At 29.8% G+C, this 25,558-nt stretch overlaps 1 protein-coding gene across 1 annotated transcript in view; it reads right to left on the bottom strand.

Moving 5' to 3' along the window:
- The window catches only part of LOC107454021 (matrix metalloproteinase-2), a 54,804-nt gene that overhangs the window by 21,081 nt on the left and 8,165 nt on the right, over positions 1 to 25,558 (bottom strand). Inside the window, exon 2 of the mRNA XM_087153137.1 lies at positions 10,355 to 10,647. Coding sequence (XP_087009263.1) covers positions 10,355 to 10,647 — 293 coding nt within the window. The remainder of the gene's footprint in view (positions 1 to 10,354; positions 10,648 to 25,558) is intronic.

Raw genomic sequence — 25,558 nt, 5'->3', positions numbered from 1 at the left:
TCATTTTACTTTTTGCATATTTCGTATAATATTTTATACAAATCGAAGAATTTTTTTAAAAACAATTATGAAATTCGTTTATCCCTTATAAAAGTAACTTTAAGCATGTATTTATCCTTTTTCATCAATTTATTTAATAATAGTCAAAACATTTTAAATGGCAAGGTATAAAGATTTTTACATCATTTTAAAGAATGTCATTTTAAATAACAAAATACCAAATTGGAACGAAATCGGTCGAATAGTTCTCGAGAAATAAACTTTTTTAATAAACGACTTTTTACAGTTCGATAACTGAGATTGTAGATTAGGAGCAACTGAAACATATTTTTTAGGAAAAAGCAGGGGGGTTTTTTTTCTTCTATATCTCTAACTGTCTTAAAATGCCCAGAGAATTTTAACGTTTCGAAAATGAATGCAGAAATATGGCGATAGATAAAGGAATCGAAAAAATTTTATATGGAATTTTTTCAATATAAATTGGCCGTATGAAAAAGTTTTTTTAACAAGATTCTTCAATGCATGAGGTCGAAATAAATAATGTGATGAATCTCTATTAAGTAGGAAACTATCTCGCGAAAGAAAAAAAATTTGGTTAAAGGGTAAATTCAGTGGTATTGGACCCCTCTTATAAATAAAATAAGTATCGATGACGAGAAATCATATTGGTCTAAAACCGTTTCCAATTAAACAGAAAATTCAAATGGTACGGTTCCTTAATTAATAATAAATACATAGAATTTTTTTTTTGATATCATCAGCATAAAATTAATAACAGTTATAAAGATAATTGTCACCTGTAAAATATTTGTTTAATCCTTATTCAAAGATGTAATATATGTTTATCATCTTTTCCTGGCATTATTCTCGGCCACTTCCAAATGATGAACTTAAAACTAAAATCGGTGTTCTTTTATTATAAATTAATCCTTATGAAGCAACATTTTACGATAAATAGTTGTGAACTGAATAACTAACCGTTTTACAAATAATAACAGTCAATAAGTTTAACTCACTTTCATTATAAGCCTTTGCGTAAAATTATATATATCCAGACAGCAGTGGCGGAGTTTTGGCAAGGGTTTGCAGGACACCCCCCCCCCCCGAAATTATACATACATTACTTGATTATTGAAGATATGATTCAAAATGAAGATAAAACAAAGGAAAATTATAGACATATGGAAAAAAAGGGGGGGGAAATAATAATAATAAAAAAATAACAAACAACTGGGAAAAAAAGGGATAAAATTTTTTTTAAAAATCCGGAAAATAAAAGATATAATCTTTTCACCAGCCCACACGATTATATCCGCAAAAACTTATTGTTTTTCTTAATTTTCTTCGTGTTTTTTTGTATTTATTTATTTTGTTGTATATATATATATATATATATATATATATATATATATATATATATATATATATATATATATATATATATATATATATATATATATATATATATACACCTCCCAACTTGAAATCTTTTTTGAATCTTTAAATTGAATTATACATATATTATCCCCAATAGAAAAGTGAACAAAACATTTTGAGATCTTAAATGCTTCGATGTAACCATCTGTCTGTTTATTGTGAAGGAAAAAATAAACAAATCCCCCATAATACAGTGACTCATAATTACCCCCAAAGGCTGTATTATTGACTTACTCGATGAGTAGTAAAAAAAAAATGTTATGACTAATTTATGGGTAACATTTAAACAAATCAAAATTAAACCTGATGCACCATTCCTTGTTTATTTATTCAATTCCAACAATTAGTTCACACTCTCCCCCCCCCCCCTACATCTTATTCACATTTGAAATCGTTCATAAAATACTTTTTATTCTTCCACTTAAGTTCAAAAACATTTTTTTTTTTGAACTTGTAGGAGATGTCACTTGATGTTAATGCAGTTTTTTTTTTTCAAATATCAATTCAATAATTAAATAGGGTTGAGGGAAAAATGAAATGGAATTTTCTTTTCTGATGTGTTAAGCGTTAGTCATTGTTTTAAATTTGACCCTAAGTGATTGAGTTTTTCGCCTATTTTAAAAATAACATTGAGTGATAATTTCCAACATTTAGCTCTATTTAAGCAACAAAAAAAGTACATTGCTCGCATTTAAATATTTAATTACTTTATATTCGTTGTGTGAGAAAAATTCAATACATAAACAGTGCGTGGTTCACGTCACCCAATTTATTCTTTTATAGTTGTCTGAGCTTTTTTTCTTTCAATTCCAACTATTAGTTCACCCTCTATCTTGTTCACATTTTTAATTGTTCATGAAATACTTTTTTATTTATCTGTTCAAGTTCAAATACATTTAAACTTGTAGTGGGTGACACTTGATGTTAATGCACTTTTTTCAAATAGTAATTCATTCATTAAATTTAATTAACACTAGGTTGCCTAAAGAAAGTCATTTTGACTGCTTTTTAATTCGCAAAAAAATGTACAAATAATAATGCGTAGATTAATATTTTCTTTCCAACTGAAGGAAATGTTTTTATTGTTAATATTTACTAATAACTTGTTGCATAACTTTAAATAATATTAAAAAATAGTTAAACAAATTTCTTTACGCATTCTTTCGGTCATTTTCACTGCTTTTGGGCAATATAGTTATATGCTAAGTTTCAGTCTTTCTAGTGTTAATCTATTTTAGTTTTGTACGGGAGAAAAAAAGTTTTAATTATTTAATTGTAATTAAAATAAAATTTTTCTTTCTTGACCTATGTAGGAATTGACTTTAAAAAAAAAAATTTTAATGACTTGATTTTTTTTTAAAGCTCATAATACTGTCACTCAAGGTTTTCAAACTAAGAATTGCCTCGCATGACCCCCATAGACGCTTTTAGTAGATGGCTGTATCATCAATGAATAAAAGCCATCTCTGTTTATGGCCTTTCAAATTGAAGCATTTCATAGGTCAAACAAAGCGATTATCTTGGCTGCAAAATTAAAATGTCTGTCGCCAAATTTTGAGTCAGCTGCTGTCCTTGGCAAACACAAATGACTCACAGAGGACCGTTGAACCCTCAGAAAATCATGAATAAAACAAACAATTTTCAGAATGATCATCTTCCGACTGGAAGGAGGAAAAAAAAAAATACTTTTACTACTTATAGAGCATTTCCGGTGACACAGGCCTGCATGCAGCAGTTCGCAAATGGTGTTCCCCGGAACCCTAAGGTTCCGAGAAATAGAACATTTTTTTTAACTCATGATGATTTTGGAAATCTGCAGCTAAATTTGTATCGAGTTAGTAATCTAGTATTTATTTAATATTTTTGTTATTTTTAGGCAATTTAAGATTATATGTAAAATTATAATTATTAGGGGATACTGTATTGATTTTATGTGACTAAAACCGGTTTGCACTTGTTTACGTTCGTGTATCAATGGGTGAACATTGTCATGCAATACATTAAAAATAAATAAAAATTGGGAGTCTATAAAAAAAATCTCCCAATAAACCCACGATATGTGTGTTTAAATATAAAAGTATTGCCTATAAAATCGTGCCAATCATGTCATTATTAAAACACTACAGTGGGTCTCATTATTATAATATACTCATATGATGCTTGATATAATAAATATTCTAAATATATCGTCGAATGTATCCTATCCTCAAATTTATATGATATATATCGTCTCATTTAACCCATTGATACACGAACGTAAACAAGTGCAGACATGTTAAAACCGCGTAAAAACACTGAAGCTGTATAGAGTAATCACCTGATTATTAAGATTTTACATAGAATCTTATGGAGCGTCAAATAATTTGGCCAGAGACTGTATATTGATTTGAGCATAAACGTTGCATTTTTGGCCTGGCAACTATAAGAGCTGTTTTTTAGACTATAGAAACAAATGGGGTTTAAGAAATTTATATTTTATTTCATTACCCATTGGCAAAATGGGTGTTGGTTTGCATTTGATGTCGTCCACACACTTTGTTCAAGAGTAATAGTAAACACTACGCATGCGTTGTGAGGGCGACCGCTGCTGTTTGATAATTTTTTTTTTTTTATTTCGATTTCACTTTTGATATGCATTTATTTTCAATTTTGATAATTTAATTTGGGTATTGTGATAATTCGCTTTTAATTCTGATATGATTAATTTATTACACTCCTATTATTATGAACGTTTAATGACTGACTTGACGGTGATTATTCATATAAATAAAGAATGCTGAAGAAGGATAAGTATATAGCATAGGCAGGATATGAAAATCAACAAACATCCATCCAACAAACATCCATACAATTATTAATTTTTTTCAAATGAAATTTTTTTAGCCTCCTGTACAATGTTTAGTACAGAGAAGACGGACCATAAAATTATATATATTTTTAAAAATAGGAACACATTGGCAAAATGGGTCTTGTTTTGGATTCGATGGCGCTCACACACTTTTCAACTGTGTTTATGAGTGAAGAGCTCGCATGCGTTGTTATGGCAACCGCTGCTGTTTTTTCCTTTTCTTTTCACTAGCAGGCATTTTTAATGTATTGACATCATAATAATTTTAAAGTATTTTAATATTCTTTTTATTATTGACGTATAATGACTGTCTTGACGGTGATTATTCATATAAATGAAGAATGCTGAAGAAGGAAAAGTATATAGCATATTCAGGATATGAAAATCAACAAACATCCATTGCAACCCATGATTTGAAATATTTAATGGAGTCCATTCAAAAAGAAAAAGCATCTGACCCATGGATGACCAGTGATCGTCAATAAGGCGATCACAACTTTTTTTTGTTTTGTTTTATTTACTTTACTTTCAACAAGCTTTAAAAACAAATAATTTTTTTCTTCCTTCTTCAACCAACATTGGAACATCAGAGCTAGAAGATTTTCCCCTTGTTAGAGCACAAACGGATAATTTAATAAATAGGAACTCCTCCGAATGAAGCTTCCAAACGAGGTGGTCATAAAGAATCTACTTTAATAAGTAAATTAAATGACCTCATAATGTATGCCGAAAGGAAAATAAAATTAAAAAAGAAAATTCTGTCACATAATAAATAAAGTAAATGATGAAATATGCAACATAGGAAATGAAGTTAATGTAATGACAAAAAAACAAGTCTTCTCCAAAGAGACAATTGTTTTCAAAGTATTTTCATATCATTAAATCCTCCATTTGAGAAAAGTAATTCGAAGACGGTTTTCAGAAAAATAACCCTATAAATACTCTGCAAATTTGCTTTTCATAAGATTTTCAAATTTAACCCACGCATAGTATAAAAAAGTTTTAAAGTAAACTATACCATAGTATGTTTGACTCAAAACTGTAAAAATGTTGTAGAAATGTTGAGTGATATATCGCGATTTAACTCATGAGAACATGTGTTCGCATTTCTGTGATAAATACTCACACACTCTCTTACTGTGCCCGCGAAAACTACAAACAAATAATTTTATTTACTTTTTGTTAAATTTTATTTATTTTTTTGCAAGTGGAAAAACTTTATCAAGGTCAATACAACTACTAGTGATAAGAATTGTTTCATGAATGCAAACAAATTTTAACCAAGTCAATGCTATTACAAGTGTAAAGGGTTTTTTTTTTTTTTTTTTCGTTTTTTCATTATTTCTTGATAGCAAAAATCTTAACAGATCGATGCAGCTAGAAATGTACAAAGTTAAGAACTAAAAAAAATTTTAAAAAAATAAAAAAAAATAACAAATAAAAAAAAAATTGACTATGTCAATGCTAAAAATTTAAAAAAGAAAGAAAAACTCGACAAGGTGAAACTGTAAGTGTGCACAGTGACAAAAATGTTTTTGACTAGTTCAATGCAACTAGTACAACAGTGGACAATGACTTTTTGACTGATTGGCAAAATGAGCCTTGTTTTGGATTGGATGGTCGTCCAAACACTTTTCAACTGTGTTTAAGAGAAATAGTTAAGAAGTCAGTGGCGTAGCGAGGGGTGGGCAAGGGGGGGCATCATGCCCCGGGCGCTACTCACAAAGGGGCGCCAAATGGTCCGCAAAACAAAAAATTGCTGGATAATTTTTTTTTTATTATAATTGATTTCTGGAAAATATATTTAAATTAGTGCCAGTGTAATATAATAAATGTTAATTCATAAATATAATTTATAATATTTAATTCATATTAAATATTATATTAAATTCATATTAAATATATTTCAATTTTTAATTCACGTCCTTGACATCGCGCTCTGCTTAGAATAAAAATGAAATGTTATTAAATGTTATACATAAGTTTAATGTCAGCATAAATTATATTGTATATTTCACTATGTTACTACCTTTCAAGCTCAAGGCATTCTTGGTAAGTAATAAATCAAATAAGATTTCTTACTACATCTACTCGACGATTCTATTAAGTGAATAGAGTATGAAAAAATTTGTTAACAGAAAAATTTGTTGTTCTCATATTTGTCACCACAGATTCAAAATGAATTCATTCATCTTCTGGCATCTACAGTTCGAAATCAACTAATAAACGATATCAAAAGAAATAAATATTATGGACTTTAGTTTGATTCAACTCCTGATATCTCTCATCGAGAACAAATGTCCCAAGTCGCTAGGTATGTAGATGCTGATTTTATCAATAAAAAAGTTTCCATCAAAGAATATTTTTTGAGTTTTATTGAAATACATGCTAAAGATGCAGCCTCGATAGAAGATACAATTTTAGAGAAATTAAATTACGATGAAATTTAATTAGCAAACTGCAGATCACAATCTTACGATAATGCTGCCGTGATGGCAGGTCACACGTCTGAAACGCGATGGAGCGCCAGAATACAAGCGGTTATCGTTATCATCTATGGCAGTGATTCTCAACCTTTCTTTTGTGGCGGCACAATTTTAACGATTTCGAAATTTGACGGCACACAATAAAAAAAAATTAGTTTAAAAGTTGTTTACTTACCTATAATACACTGTGTTAAATAGTTAGTGATAATAATTTTGAATGTGAAATAAAATAATATGTACAACAAAAGCACGTTTATTAAGAGATAATTATTTCTTTCGACTAATTTTGTATTAGTTGGTAACAGTTATTTATTTTTTTGCTAGTTATTAATTGTTAACTTGTTTACTATAGTTATTAACTGTTAGTTTTTCTACATTGCTATTTTTGTGTGATTTCTTGTTAACTAGTTTTTTTGCTAATTAATTGTTAGCATGTTTTTTTGTTAGTTATCCTTTGCTAATTCACTTTTATAACTATTAATTGCATAGCTTACTTTAATGATTAGCTTTTATTTCCGTTTGAAAATCATATTTAGTTTTCTTTCTTTTGTTAATTAATAATTTTAATGGTCATTAAATTTTCTACTTATTTCAACATTTTTTGAAATTGCCATAGACAATTTAAATTTAAATGCTTCCTTCTTATTTTAACTTATTTTGAGATTGTCAGAGACAAGACAATCGATGACAAAGATTTTCACGCTGTTAAAGCCCGGAAAATTTGTAAAAGTATATATATATAATATTATGTATATATATATATATATATATATATATATATATATATATATATATATATATAAATATATATATATATATATATATATATATATATATATATATATATATATATATATATATATATATATATATATATATATATATATATATATATGATATTATACATAATATACACTTTTCTTTAATTTAAACTTTACTCGTAATAAAAAAAGCATTTTAATTTTTATTGTATCATTTCTAATATTTGGCGACACATTTTAAAAATTTGGCGGCACACAAAAGTGCCGCGGCACAGTGGTTGAGAATCACTGATCTATGGGCTAGAGAATATAAAAGAACTAATAGAAAAATTAGCAGAGCACACTACCACTACAAGTGACAACAGAAGTGAAGCTACAATTCTGTTGCGAAATATACTAACCTTTAATTTTATAACTTTAGCTCATTTCTGATATGAAATCTTAAGAAGGATTGATCGCGTGCAGCTCAGATTACTAGATTCTAGAATGAATTTTAGAGAAATTTGAGACAAGCTCTGTAAAGAGGCAATTGAAAAAGCAGAGTCTCTTTGTGAAAATTGGGATATGGATACAACAATACGTGCCTGGAGAATTGGCTATGGTGGTCTTTCCGCAGAAAGTGAAATTTCTCCAACAAGAAATGTGTACACGATTAAGTGACCTTAATTTCAAATTTGGATTTCTACTAGACGTTGAAAATTATTAAACAAGCATAATGTTGATAACGACCTTGAAAAACATTTTAAAAATCTGGGTGAATTTTACAATACAGATTTCAATGTAATAGAGCTTTTTATCAAAATATGTGACAGCAAAATGCTACTCCGTAGTAGAAAAGATATTAAGCCTAAAACTCCATTAGAATTTCTTACTTTTATAATCAATCTCGAATGGAGAAGATGTTTTTCCAAATCTGAGAGCGGCATTTAAAATACTCCTGACTATCTCAGTATCAATTGCTAGCTGCGAACGTTCATTCAGCAAATTAAAATTAATTTTGACAGATCGCCTAAGTGATCTAGCATTTTTAAGTGTGGAAAGAGAAAAATTTTAAATGATAAATTTTGATGATATTATTGATACATTTGCTTCATCAAAAGCACGGAAAATTTAGACATAGTAATTAGTTTTATTAATATATTATAATCATATGATTATTAAATATATGTATCTCCTTAGAAATAATAAATATTTACTTTTTAATTGTTTTAAAACTGTGTGTTTTTAAAATATTTCTTTATAAATATGTAAAATAAATAATAGGTATCTTTTGAACTAGTTCTAGATGATCATATACATTTCAAAATCTAGACTTGTTCTCTCAACTACATTTTTTGTCTCAAATTTAAAGCCTAGCTTGAGTCTATGACTTTATTTATTTTGCTTTATTTATTTATTAATTTGCGAGTATATTTTACATATAATATTATATGGTTTTCGAATGGGGGGGGCGCTAAAAGGGTATTGTGCCCCGGGCGCGAGTAAAGCTCGCTACGCCACTGTAAGAAGTACGCATGCGTTGCTATGGCGACCTTTGCTGTTTTTCTTTTTATTTTCAGCAGTATTCATTCTTAATGTATTTACATCATAATAATTGAAAGTATTTTTATTGTTAACTTATAATGACTGACTTGACGGTAAATTTCAATATAAAAATGAATGCTGAAGAAGTATTTTGTGAATCACGTTCATAGGGGAAGGATATGAAAAATCAATCCGACATCCATTGCAACCCATGATTTGAAATGTTTAACGAAGAAAGAAAAAGCATTTGACCCATGGGTAACCAGTGATCGTCAAAACGAGATCACAACAACTTTTTTTTTCCGTCTAATTTATGTTTTATTTTATTATTACAGTCAAACCTCGATATCTCGAACTTGAAGGGAGAGGAGAAAAAATTCGAGATACCGAAAATTCGAATTATCGAAAATCGCATGGTATCGATGGTAGAATAAAGAAAAATGCTCTTTACATACCTTATATACTATTCCATATGTATTCTAAAAACACTTTTTACACTTTCATTTAAAAAAAGATTCAATTGTTGTTTGCTTTAGAGATGTGAAAGAAAGTTTGTCTGTAACACCTTCTAAGTGGACTATAGCTTTAAATGTCTCCTCTGACATATTTGGCTGCCTCTCAAATAAATCTCCTTACAGTGTCCACTGCAGAACGTGCTTGTTTGTTAGTAACATTGAGTGGTAAATCTTCGATTTCCTCATTCTCTTCTTCTGATAGTTCACAAGAAGCTTTCGTTTGAGCGATGATATCATTGTCATGCCACTGACCACACACTGTTACTGCATCATCTGCGTTTACAAAGTTATGAAATTCCAAGTCATCAAGTTTCATGAGTCCGGTCAATCTGTCCCAATCATTTTCGGTGTAGTTTTCAGCAGAATTAACGATATTGATTGTTTGACTACTTTCGTGATCTTTAATGAATCCAGCCTTCTTGAAGCCATTCATTATCGTAGAGAAAGACCCATCATTCCATGGCACTGACGTCTTAATGTCCTTTTTTTTTTTTTTTTAAAGTTTATCATTATGAGAATTGGTTTTCTATTCTTAAAATTTTTTATTTTCTTTTGGAATATTTTTTTATTTTCAGAAAAAAAATCAACACTTTTTATGGAGAGAAAAAATGCAAGTTATCGAGAGATTAGGAAAAAAAAATTCGTAAAATCAAGATTTTTTTTTAACATTGAGTGTATAGGAAATTTGAAGGGAATTTTTTTTTCTTCGAGATATCGAGATTCGAGTTAGCGAGGTTGGACTGTATTGTATATATTGAATGAGGATAAAGTGTTATTATTTACCTCCAAGTGAGATCCTTTTTCGGCCACTGTTGTCCCTGTACAGCATATCGCCGAACTCTTTCGGCGGGTGTTAAATCAGGCATACCGCATCTCTTCTTTTTTAATAATTTAAGAGTCTCATCGTCTATAATGCCTGTGGGTGGAACACCCCCGAACCTTTGCATCCTCATGATGGCCTCACGAAGCTTCTCTTCTGTCCTCAAATTTCCCGCTCCTTGGGGGGAGGTCGAGAGATAACCATATTGAGCAAGGTAAGATCGAACAGGTTCCCAGTGCTTCACTAAATCAGAACTCTATAAAAAAGAAATTCTTATTCTCCAAAGGGAAATAAACAATTTATTTTTTTTAAAAAAAAAGAGGAATAGTTTATTAAAAAATAGTTAATTGAAAAGAGAAATAATTATTTTTTTTAAAAAATAGGAAAAAATTTTTTTTTTACAATTTTTTTATATTTTTCAGCTTTATAAAGGAGTGACTAGAAAATTTTTGGCCTACTTACAATATGCTTATACCTATATTTTTTGACGAAAAATATATACCGTCATGTGGGGCTACTTTGTGCAGCGGGGGCTACTTTGTGCAAATTCGAATTTGGCACTTTTCAAGTGCTGCTATTCAGTATTATGTTTTTTTCACGTTAAAAATGTGTGGAATTTGAAGATAGAAGTCTCCTCTATTACCACAAAAAAATTTTCGAATTTTAAAACAATCTCAGAGTGTGTTTTGTTTATCCAATGTCAACAACTTTCCGAGAAGGTCGGACGTCGAAAAGTGTGCGTGGAAACATACTTTAGCTGTGAAATGCAAAGACGTTGATAAAACAATTGTCGTAAGTGCAAAATATTTTATTTATATATTAATAAACAATTACATCATGCTAGCGTTAAAAAAATTTGAAAATTAATAACAAATAAACGGGAAATGAAAAAAAAAATTCACTGTGGGGCTACTTTGTGCAAAGTTTCATTCGTTTTTTTTTTCGACAGCAAAATTGTCAGACGTTATAAAAAAAAATACCTAGAACTAGAAACTACCGCGATTACACTTTAGAAAAGCTGCAACAATGTTTGCAAGCAGTTGCTGGTGGTATGTCGATTGCAGAAGCTTCTCGGAAGTACAAAATCCACAGAAATACTATCTCCAATAAAATTCACAAGAAACACGTGAAACGTGCTGGTAAACTATTATTTTTCTTCTACAAAGATTTTTCTAATGAATTAATCAAACGATTTAACACAGAAAAATATATTTTATAGGACATCGGGTGATTTTGACAGAAACTGAAGAGCAAGTTCTGTCATGTTCATTCAAGCATGTTATGTTCTAATTTATCAATATTATAAATGCTAATGAATATGTAATAATTATTATTTTTGAAATTTCATCCATTTCAATGCTCAAAAATGTATATGGTTTCCTTTTGTTTAAACTTAAATGTTTTGAAATAAACATTCTTTTTAAGAAAAAATATTTTATAAAAAATTGTTTTTTAACGCTGAAAATTATTTTCAAACTAATATCTTAACATATCTTGATGTTTTTGTTATTAAAAATGTCAACAATTAACTTTTTTAACAATTTTATATCAATATTTTACTAAAAACATGATTATTAAACTGAATTCCTATCACTGCACAAAGTAGCCCCACTTGGCGAATGAACTACTGGGCTAATCAGTGCCCGAAATTCACGGTAAAATCGTGGTGACCAAAATTCTAAGTACGGAAAATCGTATGCACGCTTTTTTTTTTCGATGAATAAAATGCGGTAAAGAGACCTCCCACATTCATTAGAGTGTAGTGACGTCAAAAGATCGCAAAAGGGAAGGAAACAAAAGTAGTATTTTTCAGAAAATGAATGGGTTCGCGAAAAAACAAAGATCCCTGTTAATGATTCTATTTCAAACCACATTAAATGGTAAAACAAAGACATTCATTTTTCTCTACTTACTCATTCAATAAGACAACACCCCCATATCTTAAAAAATTTTATTTGTTTTTTCAGTTTTGAAAGTAAAAAAAATATATAAAAACGCACTTTTATTTTCTGGGGAAAATAGGGAAAAAAATACATTTCTAAAATTAAGAAAGAAAGAAAAAATATATCTTAATCTAGAACAATGATAATACTAGAACCTTAAATAATATCAAGCTTTTTTTGATGGAACCCCGGGACAGTAGCATCTGCGAATGTACTAACTAAAAAAAGAAAAGAAAAACTAATACTAATTTGAAAATATTGAAGCACCTGAATGAGTTCTTGATGTATGCTGAAAATGAGTGAGAGGAGCTAAATTATAGTTCAAGTTAAAAACGTTTTGAGAATAGTTACCCGGATTCTTTGATATGTGTTTTTTTTTAATTGAAAATTTTGATAAGAAATGTAGATCGAATTTTTTATAAAAACACATCCTTTTAATTATTTATTCAAATTTTTTTTTTTATTTTTACATGGGCACCCAAGTCAATACTTTTGATGGTTTTCCCTTGATGGATCAACATATTTCTGATTCTAACCATCAATAGTTCCATCACTGACCATTATATTTTTTTGATGGTAACCAGCACCCCAATGAAGGAATTCGGATTGATGGTCCTACATAAGAATAGCAACTTGTTTTGTTCATGTTAAACCAATAGAAATTTCCATCATAGTTTCTTAGAAATCAAACCTTGGATTGGTTCATGAACCACTTCAATGCATGAATTCAGTCTGATTTATGATGGGTCATTATAGATGATGGTCTGCTGAAACAATTCTCATTCAACCATCATGGAAATGTATAGTTGGAACCATGAGAATCAAACTTCTCGTGATGGTTAACCATCAGAGGATTTAAAGTATCATTTTCCATCATGAAATGATGCAAGGCATATCAAACACAATATGAGCACAGAATGGAAAATGTTGGACGATGGTTAAATGATGTTCGACCCTCATGAATCGACCATCATAAGATCATCAAAAAATTTTGATGGGACCATCAATAATTTTAACTTGGGCACTCTACTTAAATAATTTCGTAGAAATAACGGAAATATTAAATATGTTATTGATTGGATATAAATATTATTTTATTGTTCATTGAAGGTCTCTAAAATCAATAAAAAGATATAACTCTTGGGATCATTTCCATGAAACCCGAAGGTTCCACGAAACACTTTTGGAGAACCGCTTATCTTTTTTGCAATTTTCAAATAGCTGAAAAAGAATAAATAGTTTGTACTTATCAGACCTAAAACGTAGGGTGCATTATTTTCGTCTATAACAAAATATAAAAAATATTATAAATCTATAACAAAATATGACGTCTTTTATTATTTATTTTTTAACCTTCGTTGAACCCAATTCTTTTGGGTTTACGACCACTCATGTCCGTAACCTTGTCATTTGGAACCCAATCCAAAAGACAAGGAAACTCCTGTATCAAATATTGAGAGAAATCTTGCCTTCGTGAAGGACTTTTTGATGGAACTAACCCGCATTTGCGTTACATGGAGAGGAAAACCTCCTACTGTTAGACTGACGGCAAGGGGACTCTAACCCATGATCCGTCTACCACTGAGGATATTTTTCGTCAGCACTGTGGTCGGTGCAAGCCGGATGTGGAATTCGTATCGACCGGCCATCTCTGGGATTCGAACTCGGTTCACTTTATTGGAGGGTGAACGCTCTATCCCCTGAGCCATCATGGCTCTGTTATTGTCTATTGTTATCCTCAAAAAAAAAACAAAAAAAAACTGACACAGGCTGATACAAAGAAATCACCAAGAAAAATTTAATTCTTCATCCAAATTAATAGGAACGAAGAACGATAGGGATCGATGAAATGAACAGCAAGTAAAATGAAGATGAAAAAGATCATGTCTTTTAATATTTAAAGAGGAGCGCCATAAAAGCATTTAATGAATGACTCGCCAAATTCAAAATAGAAAAAGCAGACAGTGTCATTTAAGACAACGGTAAAAGAATAAGTAACAAATGGAATTATCTTGCTTTGACCCGTCAAGTGATGATCTATTTATAAAGACATTAACATTTATTTCAATATCATTACATTTTTTCCCGCTCATTAACATCCAACTTCAAGACTTCGAGAATCGCTTTCTTCATCTTAGAATAATTTTTGTTTTCAGTATTCTTCTAAAATATATTCTTTAACTCTTTCCGCTCCAGTGTATTCCATTTGGAAAATTTTATTAAGAAATATTACAATGAATTTTCCCTAGATCAGGTTTGTGATACTATAAACTTCCCTACTTGAAATGTCGTATGACGTCATGTTCCTAGATTTAGAAATTGATACGAAATTCAATTCTATTGAATTATTTAATTTTATTAAATGGAAAAAACATATTTAATTTTAAAAAAAAATTTAAATATTGTTTTTTCCAAGAAATTAAAATCAGTTGTATTAAATAATAGTTCGTAAGAACATTAGTTCGAAAAAGTTTTTTTTCTTACGAACTAACTTCTCTATTCTACAAACTGTTTTCACTATAAAGTTACAGATTAAGCGAAGACAATACGAAAATAAGTTGATTAACAAACAATATTACTTACTTCCCTACATAAATGCTTGTTTAAAAAGAATTGTGCAATTGTTAAAAAGAATTGTTCGGAATGTTTTATTGTGGATAGAATTCGTAAACACTCCCCCCCCCCAACACTTTGTACTTTTTATCGGGCTCGAGTAGCCTAAAATACACTATTCATCCCAACACTCCGTTGTTTTATAACGGGCAAAAGTAAGAAATAGCTAAGATGATAATCAGTAGAATCAGTTAAAATTAATAACCAGTTCAAATCAGTAAATATCAGCTAAAATAAAAAGGAATTCTAAAATAAAGTCTGTCACTAAAATCAATAAACAGAGTTACGTAATTAGAATATAGGACTAAAATTAAATGGAGGCAAGCAGTAGATAAAATAGTGTAAACCAGTGGTTAATATATATATAAAGATTTAAACTTCAAGAGAGAAAGAAAGTTAGGAGATCCCCGTGAATTGGTTATCTAGGATGTCTTCAAGCGTTATAATGGTTTTGATAATAACAGTTTATACGAAGAAGATAAGTAATTGATGCATTCTTTATAAAAAATAATCTTCATTTATTACTAATGGCAGAACAGCGCCCTTCACTTGAACTTCGAAAAGAAATTTCTTCTTTGATTTGTCTCGTTGTATTAACACTGAGCAAAATTGCTTTATATATATTTTTAATTACAATATTTCTACCAGAAAAGTATAAAATCGGGGTTCGATGGCTGTTCGATACGAATTTCATATGCGGTTAGCGCCGCCCACAGTGCTGTCGTAAAATATCCTCAGTGGTAGACGAATCACGGGTTAGATACCCCGTGACGAAAGGTTAACCTTGGGATGTTTTCGTGGTTTTCCTCTCTATGTAACGCAAAAGCGGGTTAGTTACATTCATTAAGTCCTCCACGAAGGAAAATTTCTCCACTTACTTGATCCTAAAGTTCGGGCTCAAAATGAAAAGGCTACATTGGTAGTCATTAACTCAAAATTGGGTCGGCTGTTCAACGACAGTTATAAAATAGAAGGAAGAAAAAAAAAATGTGAATTTAAGAAACATATAAAAAAAATGACGATTGGAACAGAATTTCTCAATATTGTTTGCCTCAAGCACTTTTTTTTTATCATTTTTAGATTTAAAAAAATGCATGCTGTCCCATAAACAAATGGTCTGCTATTTATTGCTGACTCGTTGTTTACATAGCTTTTCTCTGATCAATTGATTGGTTTTTCTTTCATCCATCATTCTTACTTTATTCACTCGCTATACTATATCTAAATTTGTTCATAATAACAGTTTTCGTGAAGAGAACTTGTAATAAAATATTTATGAAATATACTATCTAAATAGCCGTTTAAAATAAATTAAAAATGATCTCGTGTAAAATACATCAGCCAAAGATTTTTTTTTTTAAATTATATATTTTTAAATCATTTTAACTTAAATTCGACTCATTGGTTTCACATAATACATTTCAGGCAACCAAACTAAACAAAGAGTTTTTAAATATATTAATTAGATAATTGAGAAAGAAGATGATGGGCGTCACACAGGTCCAATTTTTAAAGGGGAACGAGATTAAAATGTAGGAATAGTTCTTTGAATTTCACACACGAGAAGAAAAAACATTTTTACATACAAATATATGAAGAAAGAAAATTTTTATTTTTATCACGTCTTTGGTGAAATTAAATCGTTGTTGAATAGTTTCTTTTTCTGAAATATTGAGGGGGACTGACTGACTTTTGACCCAAGTGAATTTTGTCCCAATAGATAATTAATGTTGCATACGCCATGCAGCGTCACCTGCAGACTCCCTCTACATTCACTCACGGAACGGCTACGGGGAGAGAACTCATTAAGATGTTCCAGCTCTAATTATTTTGTATTGCCATTTAAGTGTTTTTTGTCATAATAAAAGCTTTAAAACGCAACCCTTTGAAGCTTCATCGACACTCCGTAACATGTTCTCCAGGGGTCAGTTTGTGAGGGACCTTTTCTGGGAGAACTTGGAAGGGAAGATTTTTCCCCTTACTATCGTTATTAGAGTTTCCTTTGATTTCATATTTTTGTGCCTTTTCCAAAAATGTCGAAAATAAGGTACATAAGATCCTCGCAAGGTGATTATTTGCTACTATAATAACAATTATTTGCTTAATGGACGTAGTAAATATAAAGATGAAACATTGTATTGGAAATGTGAGAATAGGAGAGCCAAAATTATAACAAATTAAATTATTTTAAAATTATATCTGGGTATCTATAGATAATCAGAGTGTATCTATAAATTATTTCTAATTATTGATGTCAATGACATGATACTCAACTTCATCTATTTTTCCATAGGTTAAATAAATAAATAACGAAATTAATATTTGAGTGAAGGTTAAAATTTTAATCAATTCTTACACAACAATCATTGAAACAAATACTCGAAACCCAAATAAATATTTCAAAAAAAAACAAAATCTTTATTTATATATTTTTTCAAAACTCATCAATCATCCTCTAAGACGAAGTTAACTTTTGTGTTAAAACAATTCTTTACGAAGTCATGTAATGCGTGTTTGTGTCGCGTGGGAAAATGTCTTTCCAACAGCCCACAAACCAGAAAAAATATCCGAAGCATTCTTCTGAAATTATACCACGGTGTTTGCTCTTTCAACAATTGTTTCGAGCAATAATTTTTGAGAAAACAATTTGGATAGAATTAAGTCTTCTAAAACCATCTTAAAAAGTGTTTCTAAGAAGATATTGTTCTTAGAATTTTTGATAGAATATTGGATAGTAAAACTAGACAATATTTCAAATTTTTTATATCTTAATATGATATCCAAAATTTTGCATTTCAAATAACTGCCATTAAAAAAAATCAAATTATAGAAAAAAAAAGATGTTTAAACTAATGAAGATTAATGTTCATTTTTTATTTCGTATAATTTTAATTCTAATAATCTTCGAAACAGTGCGCATTTAACTGATAACACTCATATTATTACAGTCTACTGATTTATTTTTGTAGAAAAAATTATTGAAATCTTGAGTTTTTAGTTGAAATGACAGTATCTGGCCACATTATGAGACGCACTCTGAGATTCTATGTAAAATCTTAAATATCAGGTGATACAGCTTTACACGATTTGCACTTGCTTACGTTAACATTGTAGTGCAAAACGTTAAAAATAAATAGAAAGTAGGGTAGAGTCGGGTAGCCCCGCCCACTTAAAGAGCATTGCTTATATTTATGTATAATATTGAGTAATAATCAATATTTTTGTATGTTTCTATTGTTTTATCATCTAATTAAATAATGCAAAAAGAATAAACCAAAAAAAGAATAGTTTAACTTAAAAAAATAGAAATTTAAAAAAACATGTTTTTTAGCTCTTTTCAAACTGTGTCGGGTAGCCCCGCCCAGTTACAAAAATTATGTTTTTTGACTGTTTTTTCAGGCGTAAATGAAAATGACCAATATATTGACAATAGATAAACCTCATTTATCATTTTTATCACAAAATTATTTTATTTATTACATATTTACATAATTTTAGTGAATTCTATCATTTAATAACAATCATTTCATAATCACAATATTTGTTGTTAAAAATGCATATAACAATCAAATTTGAAGCAATAAAATAATAATCTCTGCACCCGCACATTTATCGACGAAATAAAATTGGGCGGTGATACCCGACATTCATGTGAGCGGGGCTACCCGAAATCCAATTTTTTTTGTAAATTTGTAATGACTCGAACAATTTTTCACATATAAACTTCTTTGTGCAAATTAAACTTAAGACTACATACTTTAATGCTGCATGTATAGAAAAAATTATTTCTTTAGTATTAAAATGAAATTGAATCGAAACATTCAACCCATTTTTCTTAATTTCATGACTACTGTATTCAACATATTTTCAAAACTATTATTTACCATGTTAACAGCTGCATAAATACTTGAAACTTTGAAAATAATCTTTTTTTAATATAACAATTAATGTCCGATGGTCCATTGACTTGAAAAAATATTCCATACATATGAAATTGACAGTGGGGGGGGGATACCCAACTCTCCCCTATATAAAAAATCTCCTAAATAAAAACCCATGACATGTATGTTTAAATATAAAAGCTTCAAAACATGTCATTATTAAAAAAAAAACTACACTGCGTCTCATCATTTGATCTAATTATCCTAACATAATACCTGATATTAGGAAATTCCATATTTATATAATATATATCGTCTAATTTGTCAAACCGTCAAATTTATATTATATATCGCCTCATTTGATGGGTTACACGATCGCAAACAAGTGAGTATCTGATAATAGAGATTTTACATGGATGTGCAACCTGTTGATGTGGGGCCCGCGGGAACTTCTGAACGCAAAAAAAAATTTCTTTTCATTTCGTTTTTGCTTCAACATTATACATTTTCTGTTATTAAAATATTTAATTCAAATTTATATGACTCTATAAAATGCGTATATTTTTTTGTTTTTTTTTTGCACTTTTATTTTGTAAGCTTCTTTTTGGTTAGAATTTATATCCCCCTTCAAAAATGGAAACAAATTTTTTTTGAAAAAAATATTACTTTTTTTAGTTTCAAATAAATTCAAATAATTAAATGTATTTTATTTTCTGCAAATATGTTACTAAGTTTACTGATAAAAATATTTGGTGCTTAAAATATTAATGCTTAAATAAAAATTATCATATTTGCTGCTAGCATGAATGCATCAATGAAATGCGTTTTTACAGAATCGTATTAAAAATACTCGTATTAAAATACTCGTATTAAAAAAAAAAAAAGGGTGTTTATGGTTTGTGGAGCCACATTATCGTACTCTCTTAAGAAACCTAACGAATAAAATAATATTTTTTATTCCATTCTAATGCTAATAGGTCAATTGGATTCTACAAATAATGTTAGTCGTTCGAAATTCCATCTCCAGAAACGAGAGCAATAAATTCGATAGTGTGTTTTCTCTTTTTGCTAAGGCTTCTAGACTCCGTCTGTGACGTTTCCATAACAACCCACAATCGATTTTGAGGCAGATTCACTGACAGGGCAGCCATCTTCAGATGTTAAATATTGCTTATAATTTTTATTAAGATTCAACTAATTGAATTTCTATTTTATCTTTCAGAGTCACTAAGTGCTCATTCCTTTTTGTAATATATGGTATCAAATGACAGTGAACTCTCGCTACTACGATATCCGATACTACAATAATATTTCTTGGTCCAGGCGAACTTACATATGAATTAATGTAATCCACCTCTCAATGTTGCGACATTCTCTGAAGACCCCCTGCAAAACGATTTTTTTTTTTTCTTCCTTCAAATGTCAGCCTTATTTTCTCCATTTATTCAAATGATGTAAAAAATCATATTTTGCCGTTTTTTTTTTCGGTCTTTTTCTGACAAGAGAAGTCTCACTGCTGATTATGAACTTATTTCTTTTCACTGCAGTGAATGGTTTTTTGTATTCAGATCTCAATACTTGATGTACCACCCCCGAGACCTTCCACTCTTAGAATTACCTCCCTTTTCTCCTAAGTGGTCACTGATGTAACAGATTTCATATTTAACCATAATGACCAAATTAAATTTTCATACAATATATAAATAGACACATATAACATTAAAATCTTATAGCGTTCCCAAAGTATGCCGATACAATAAAATATATAGCACTCTATTTACTGTGTTACCCAAAATAGTGCTGTAGCGAGGTTGTACTATATTTTGAATTTAAAGCCGTATCTACTAAATGGAATAATGATAAGGGAACCATCACAGAATTAAAACAAAAATTTAAACGATTTAAGTGATGAATTAAAACAATAAAATTATGACAAAATGGTTGAATAAATTTGTTAGAAAATGAAGTAAATAAATAAAATTATTCTGATATATCATGAAGTGTTTTTCTTTCTTAAGTATTGATTTAAAATGAACTGAATTTAAAACTTAGAAATGTGTCAGGGAGCACAATTTCAGGTTATTTTAACCTTTATCTGGGTTAACACAGATAATCACAATTGGGATTTTTTTTGAGGGCTCAGATAATAGAGCGTTCACCCTCCAATGAGGTGAACCGGGTTCGAATCCTAGCGATGGCTGGTCGATACGAAAACCCGCATCTGGCTTGCACCGACCACACTGCTCAAGTAAAATATCCTCAGTGAGAGACGAAACATGGGTAATAGTCCTCTTGCCTTCAGGCTAACCGTGGGAGTTTTTGTGGTTTTCCTCTCCATGTAACGCAAATGCGAATTAGTTCCGTCAAAAAATCCTCCACGAAGGCGAGTTTCTCCCAATACTTGATCCGGATGTTTCCTTGTCTTCTGGATTGGGTTCAAAATGACAAGGCAACGGAGTTTAACATTAGTAGTTGTAAGTTTATTTTCGTTAACTTTGCACCCCCTACTGAAAATGCGACATCTCTTCTGATTGAGTTATTGTTTAGTTTCTCTTTAATGTTTGTTTGTATTTAGTTCATTTCTAAGTAACTCAGTTTCCCGGATTTAATATTCTCCCTATTTGTTAAAACTCGTAATTTGAACATTTTGATTATGTTTTCTTATGTGATTGAATAGCTGCACGCACTTTCGGAGTCTCCCCGGATACCGGGGGCGGGGTTAAGCTAGTTATTAGTAGTCGTAAGCCCAAAAAATTGGGTCGGCTGTTCTACGGTTATAAAAAAAATTTAACAAATATTTTAAAAAATTGTGACCTTTATCTGTTTTATTAACGTTAATATTAAAAAAAACAATAAATAATTTATAAAATAAAATTTAATGCATGAAATATCATCTTTGAATAAAAGATGTTAATAATTGTGTGCAAAGTCGTGGCATCAGCAGAGATGAGTGTTCGCCTCCAAATGAGGGGACTACGAGTTCGAACCCCAGCGATGGATGGCCGGAACGAATTTCGCTCGCACTAACAGTGTTGATCGCATATCCTATATGGTATTCGGCTAATAGGTTAGATCGGGCTAATCGTGCGAGGTTTTCATTTCAATATAACCGAATTAGTTCTATTAAAAGGCTGTTTGTCTTAATGGTTGATACAGTTGTCTTAGGTTCAAAACTTAAAGAAGAGGGAGGTGTACATTGATAAACCCAAAAATGCATCATTCAACGCGGGTTTAAAAAATATAATTGTGTGCAAAATGATGCACTGTACGATCAATATTACACAAATGATTTTTCGTGTCACTGTTTGAACATTATTGAAAAGAGAGCAGCGTTTTCCTTTTATTTTCTTGACCTTCACAAACGCATCGTCAAAGCCTGTTTTTTACGAACCAGTCGTGTGTCTATTCATTGGGGATTGTTTGAGGAAAACCTTTCATTTGCTGGCGTGTATATATGGAGAAATAATTGTTCCAATTGACTGTCCAAATATTTCAACGAAGCAAAAATTATGACGGGTGGGCCCAATAGTTGGTGCTATCAGAATGTTTTAGGGCAGGGCAGCCCGATTTACTTCAAGGACCGATAGTCAGATTCATTGTGCAAAAATATTTGGCAATTGTAAAATTATTATTATGAGTTAATAAAATATCAAAATTGCTAACATTTTTGGCGATGCCCACAGTTTCAGGAACTCTGTTTTAGAAGGAGAATTTTTATAATTCGACGCCTTTTTTTTTTTCTACTTTTTCCACCATTTTTTTTAACTTTTTAACAAAAATGTTTAGCATTTTTTTTAACTAAGAATTATAAAACCATAATAATATCTAATGAAATTTTATTGACAGCAAAAAAAAAATTTTTAATTTTTTTCTTAGAGTTAGGGATTACGTTTAGATGATATGCTGCTCGAAAAAATATTTTTAGTTATTCACAGTTTTGATATGCTGTTTTGAATAAAACGACCGGAAGTGACGCGACAAATTTGTGTAGCTGTCCTTATTACCTTTTATGAATTGAAAAAAATCAGTTGTTTGCACTCAATATTCTTGTCGTAGGTGCAACTTAGTTGTGAAAATCGTGCATTGCTTTTATATTTGGTCATTTATTCATGAATAAAATGCTAATAGAATATTCTCGAAGAAGACACTATGTCTATGGAAGATGTCATTTTAAAGCCGAAAGATAAGATCAAACATATAAAACCGTAGGATGCAAACAACCTAAATTACGTTGCTTCCTCAGTATATGAAACATGTTTGTGATAACACGCAAATTAAATTTTAAAAAAAAAAAATTTAAAAAAAAAAAAAAAAAAAGACTTAGTTTACTAACCTTTGAAATTGTTTCTTATTGCATTTTTTTTCCTTAAAATTCAATGTTTTCCATACAAAAAAATAGTTTGTGAACAAAGTATACAATTATTTTAGTCTTGTATAAGAACATTTCGTCAATACAGTCCATATGCCATATTATTCGACGCATTATAAGATTCTATGTAAAATTATTACTATCATTTATATATATATATATATATATATATATATATATATATATATATATATATATATATATATATATATATATATATATATATATATATATATATATATATATATATATATATATATATATATATATATATATATATATATACGTAGATATCAATCGAAATCACTCTTTAATTCATTAGGTAATCCGGAACTAAAGAGAGTTAGCATATCCCCGATTTTGCAAAGGATGAAAATAATCTTAGCACATATTTTCCATAGAAATGTGCACAACAGGATGTAAATATGTTTTTCAATAGGAAACAAAGCAGTTTGTGTAAGAATTTTTTTATGTCGCCGACGTAAAACATGGCGTTAAATAATAATAAATAAAAAAAACTTTCGCAAAAGAAAAAATCGGAAATGAAGCAAACTGTGTGAAGAACTAAGCAAGTCTTGGCTCTAAGTCAAATGATCGTCTGTTTCCCCTCCACTGGAATGAAAGAAATTATTCCACCTAAATGTGAAATAGTATGTTTCCACATCTCTTTGTCCATAACTCGATATATATCCGGGATCGATCTTACTGATTATTATATCCATCGTTGAACAGTCGACCCAATTTTTAGGGTTTACGACATCTAATGTTCAACTCAGTAGCCTTTTCATTTTGAAACCAGAAGACAAGGGAACTCTAGGATCCAGTATTGGGAGAAATTTGCCTCCGTGGAGGAATTTTTGATAGTAATAACCCACATTTGCGTTACATAGTGGGGAAAACTACGAAATCTTCTTAAGGTATGCCTGACGGACTCTAATCCATGATCTGTCATGAAGTGTCTGATTCGTCTTGAGTTTCGTTTTTAAAAATTTCTTTGTTGGGAGTGGAACTACGAATAAATAAAATTCTGAATTTAAAACTACTATAGAATCGAATTCTTTACACGTGTCTATGAGAATATGTCAAAATAAGTCATGTTTTTTGAGGGGGAAAAAACTCAAAAACATTTCAAAGAATTGTAGTTTTAAAATTGTGAATAATAATTTTATTGAAATTCTGGGAAGAGTTCATTTTAAAAATGAAAAATAGTGTGAATCATCCGTTTTTAAGGTAAAATAATGTGTCAGGGGTCGATTTTTACGATAAGTGTCCATTCTTGTGGTAAAATACTTTCAGAAAAAGTCCGCTTTTACGGTAAAATAATTTGTAAAGGTTTTATTTTTATGAGAAAATAATTTGAGAATAGTCCATTTTTACCATGAAATAATTTGTGTTAACGGACTTCATTTTTTCTAATACGGTCCCTGCTTTTTATACATAGCCTTTTTTTTTTAATTTTATTATTATTATTTTATTTATAATTTTTTTTTTAGTCAAACAAATTTTTTTAACAATGTGTTTGCTGATGTTAATATCTTCTTAACTATAAAAGTTTGAGTGCAATCATGATGACGAATAATTTTTTTTATCTTCTGGTAAAAATTGGGGTGGCTGCGGTTAACCATTGTGAACGCAAGAAGAACAGCATAAATGCAATGCGAAGGAAACGTGGGTGCAAATTTTCACCTTTGCCAATTCTTCTTCTTTTTTTTCGATTCTTCTTCTTTTTACCACTTCAACCTGCCCTCATTTTCAATTCATCACTGCCACCATAGAGTATCATGTGATTATCTCGAATTCATATACTACAGTCCCAAATTATTAGTCGAACCATAAGATTCGATGTAAAATCTCAATTATAATGTAACACTGTATTGTTTTTACACAACTGGTGAAAATGAATATATTGCTTAGTCAATAATAAAATAGTTAAAATCGATGAGCAATTATCTGCAATTATTTAAATATGAAGGGGAGAATTATAGTTGAAACTTTTCTGATCGCAACTTTAAAAATGTTAACGATAATGATATGAAGTTTAAAAACAACGCAATTTAATATGTTTTACATTATTTATATATAAATAATTCATAAATATTACTTTTTTTATAAATAACATTAATTATATACAACATTCTGTATCCATTCATTTAGATGCAGCTATAAACATTTGGAAACATTGTAGTGATTGACATATGTTCAGTGGAACATATAGCTCTTCCCACAATTGCTGTGGTGATGGATGCAAAGCGTCATATATATAGTTTAGCAAACGCGAACTTTACAAATTTAATGAAAGAAATTGAAATATTAATAAGTCAAAACATGTTCAATTTTAAAGTTTAAAAACTACAAATCCTA

This window comes from Parasteatoda tepidariorum, chromosome 1 (assembly GCF_982258835.1).
Source record: "Parasteatoda tepidariorum strain Cologne lab strain chromosome 1, Ptep-v5.0, whole genome shotgun sequence".
Taxonomy (NCBI): domain Eukaryota; kingdom Metazoa; phylum Arthropoda; class Arachnida; order Araneae; family Theridiidae; genus Parasteatoda; species Parasteatoda tepidariorum.
Note: the sequence above shows the minus strand (reverse complement) of the source record. Positions and strands in the feature narration are given on the sequence as shown.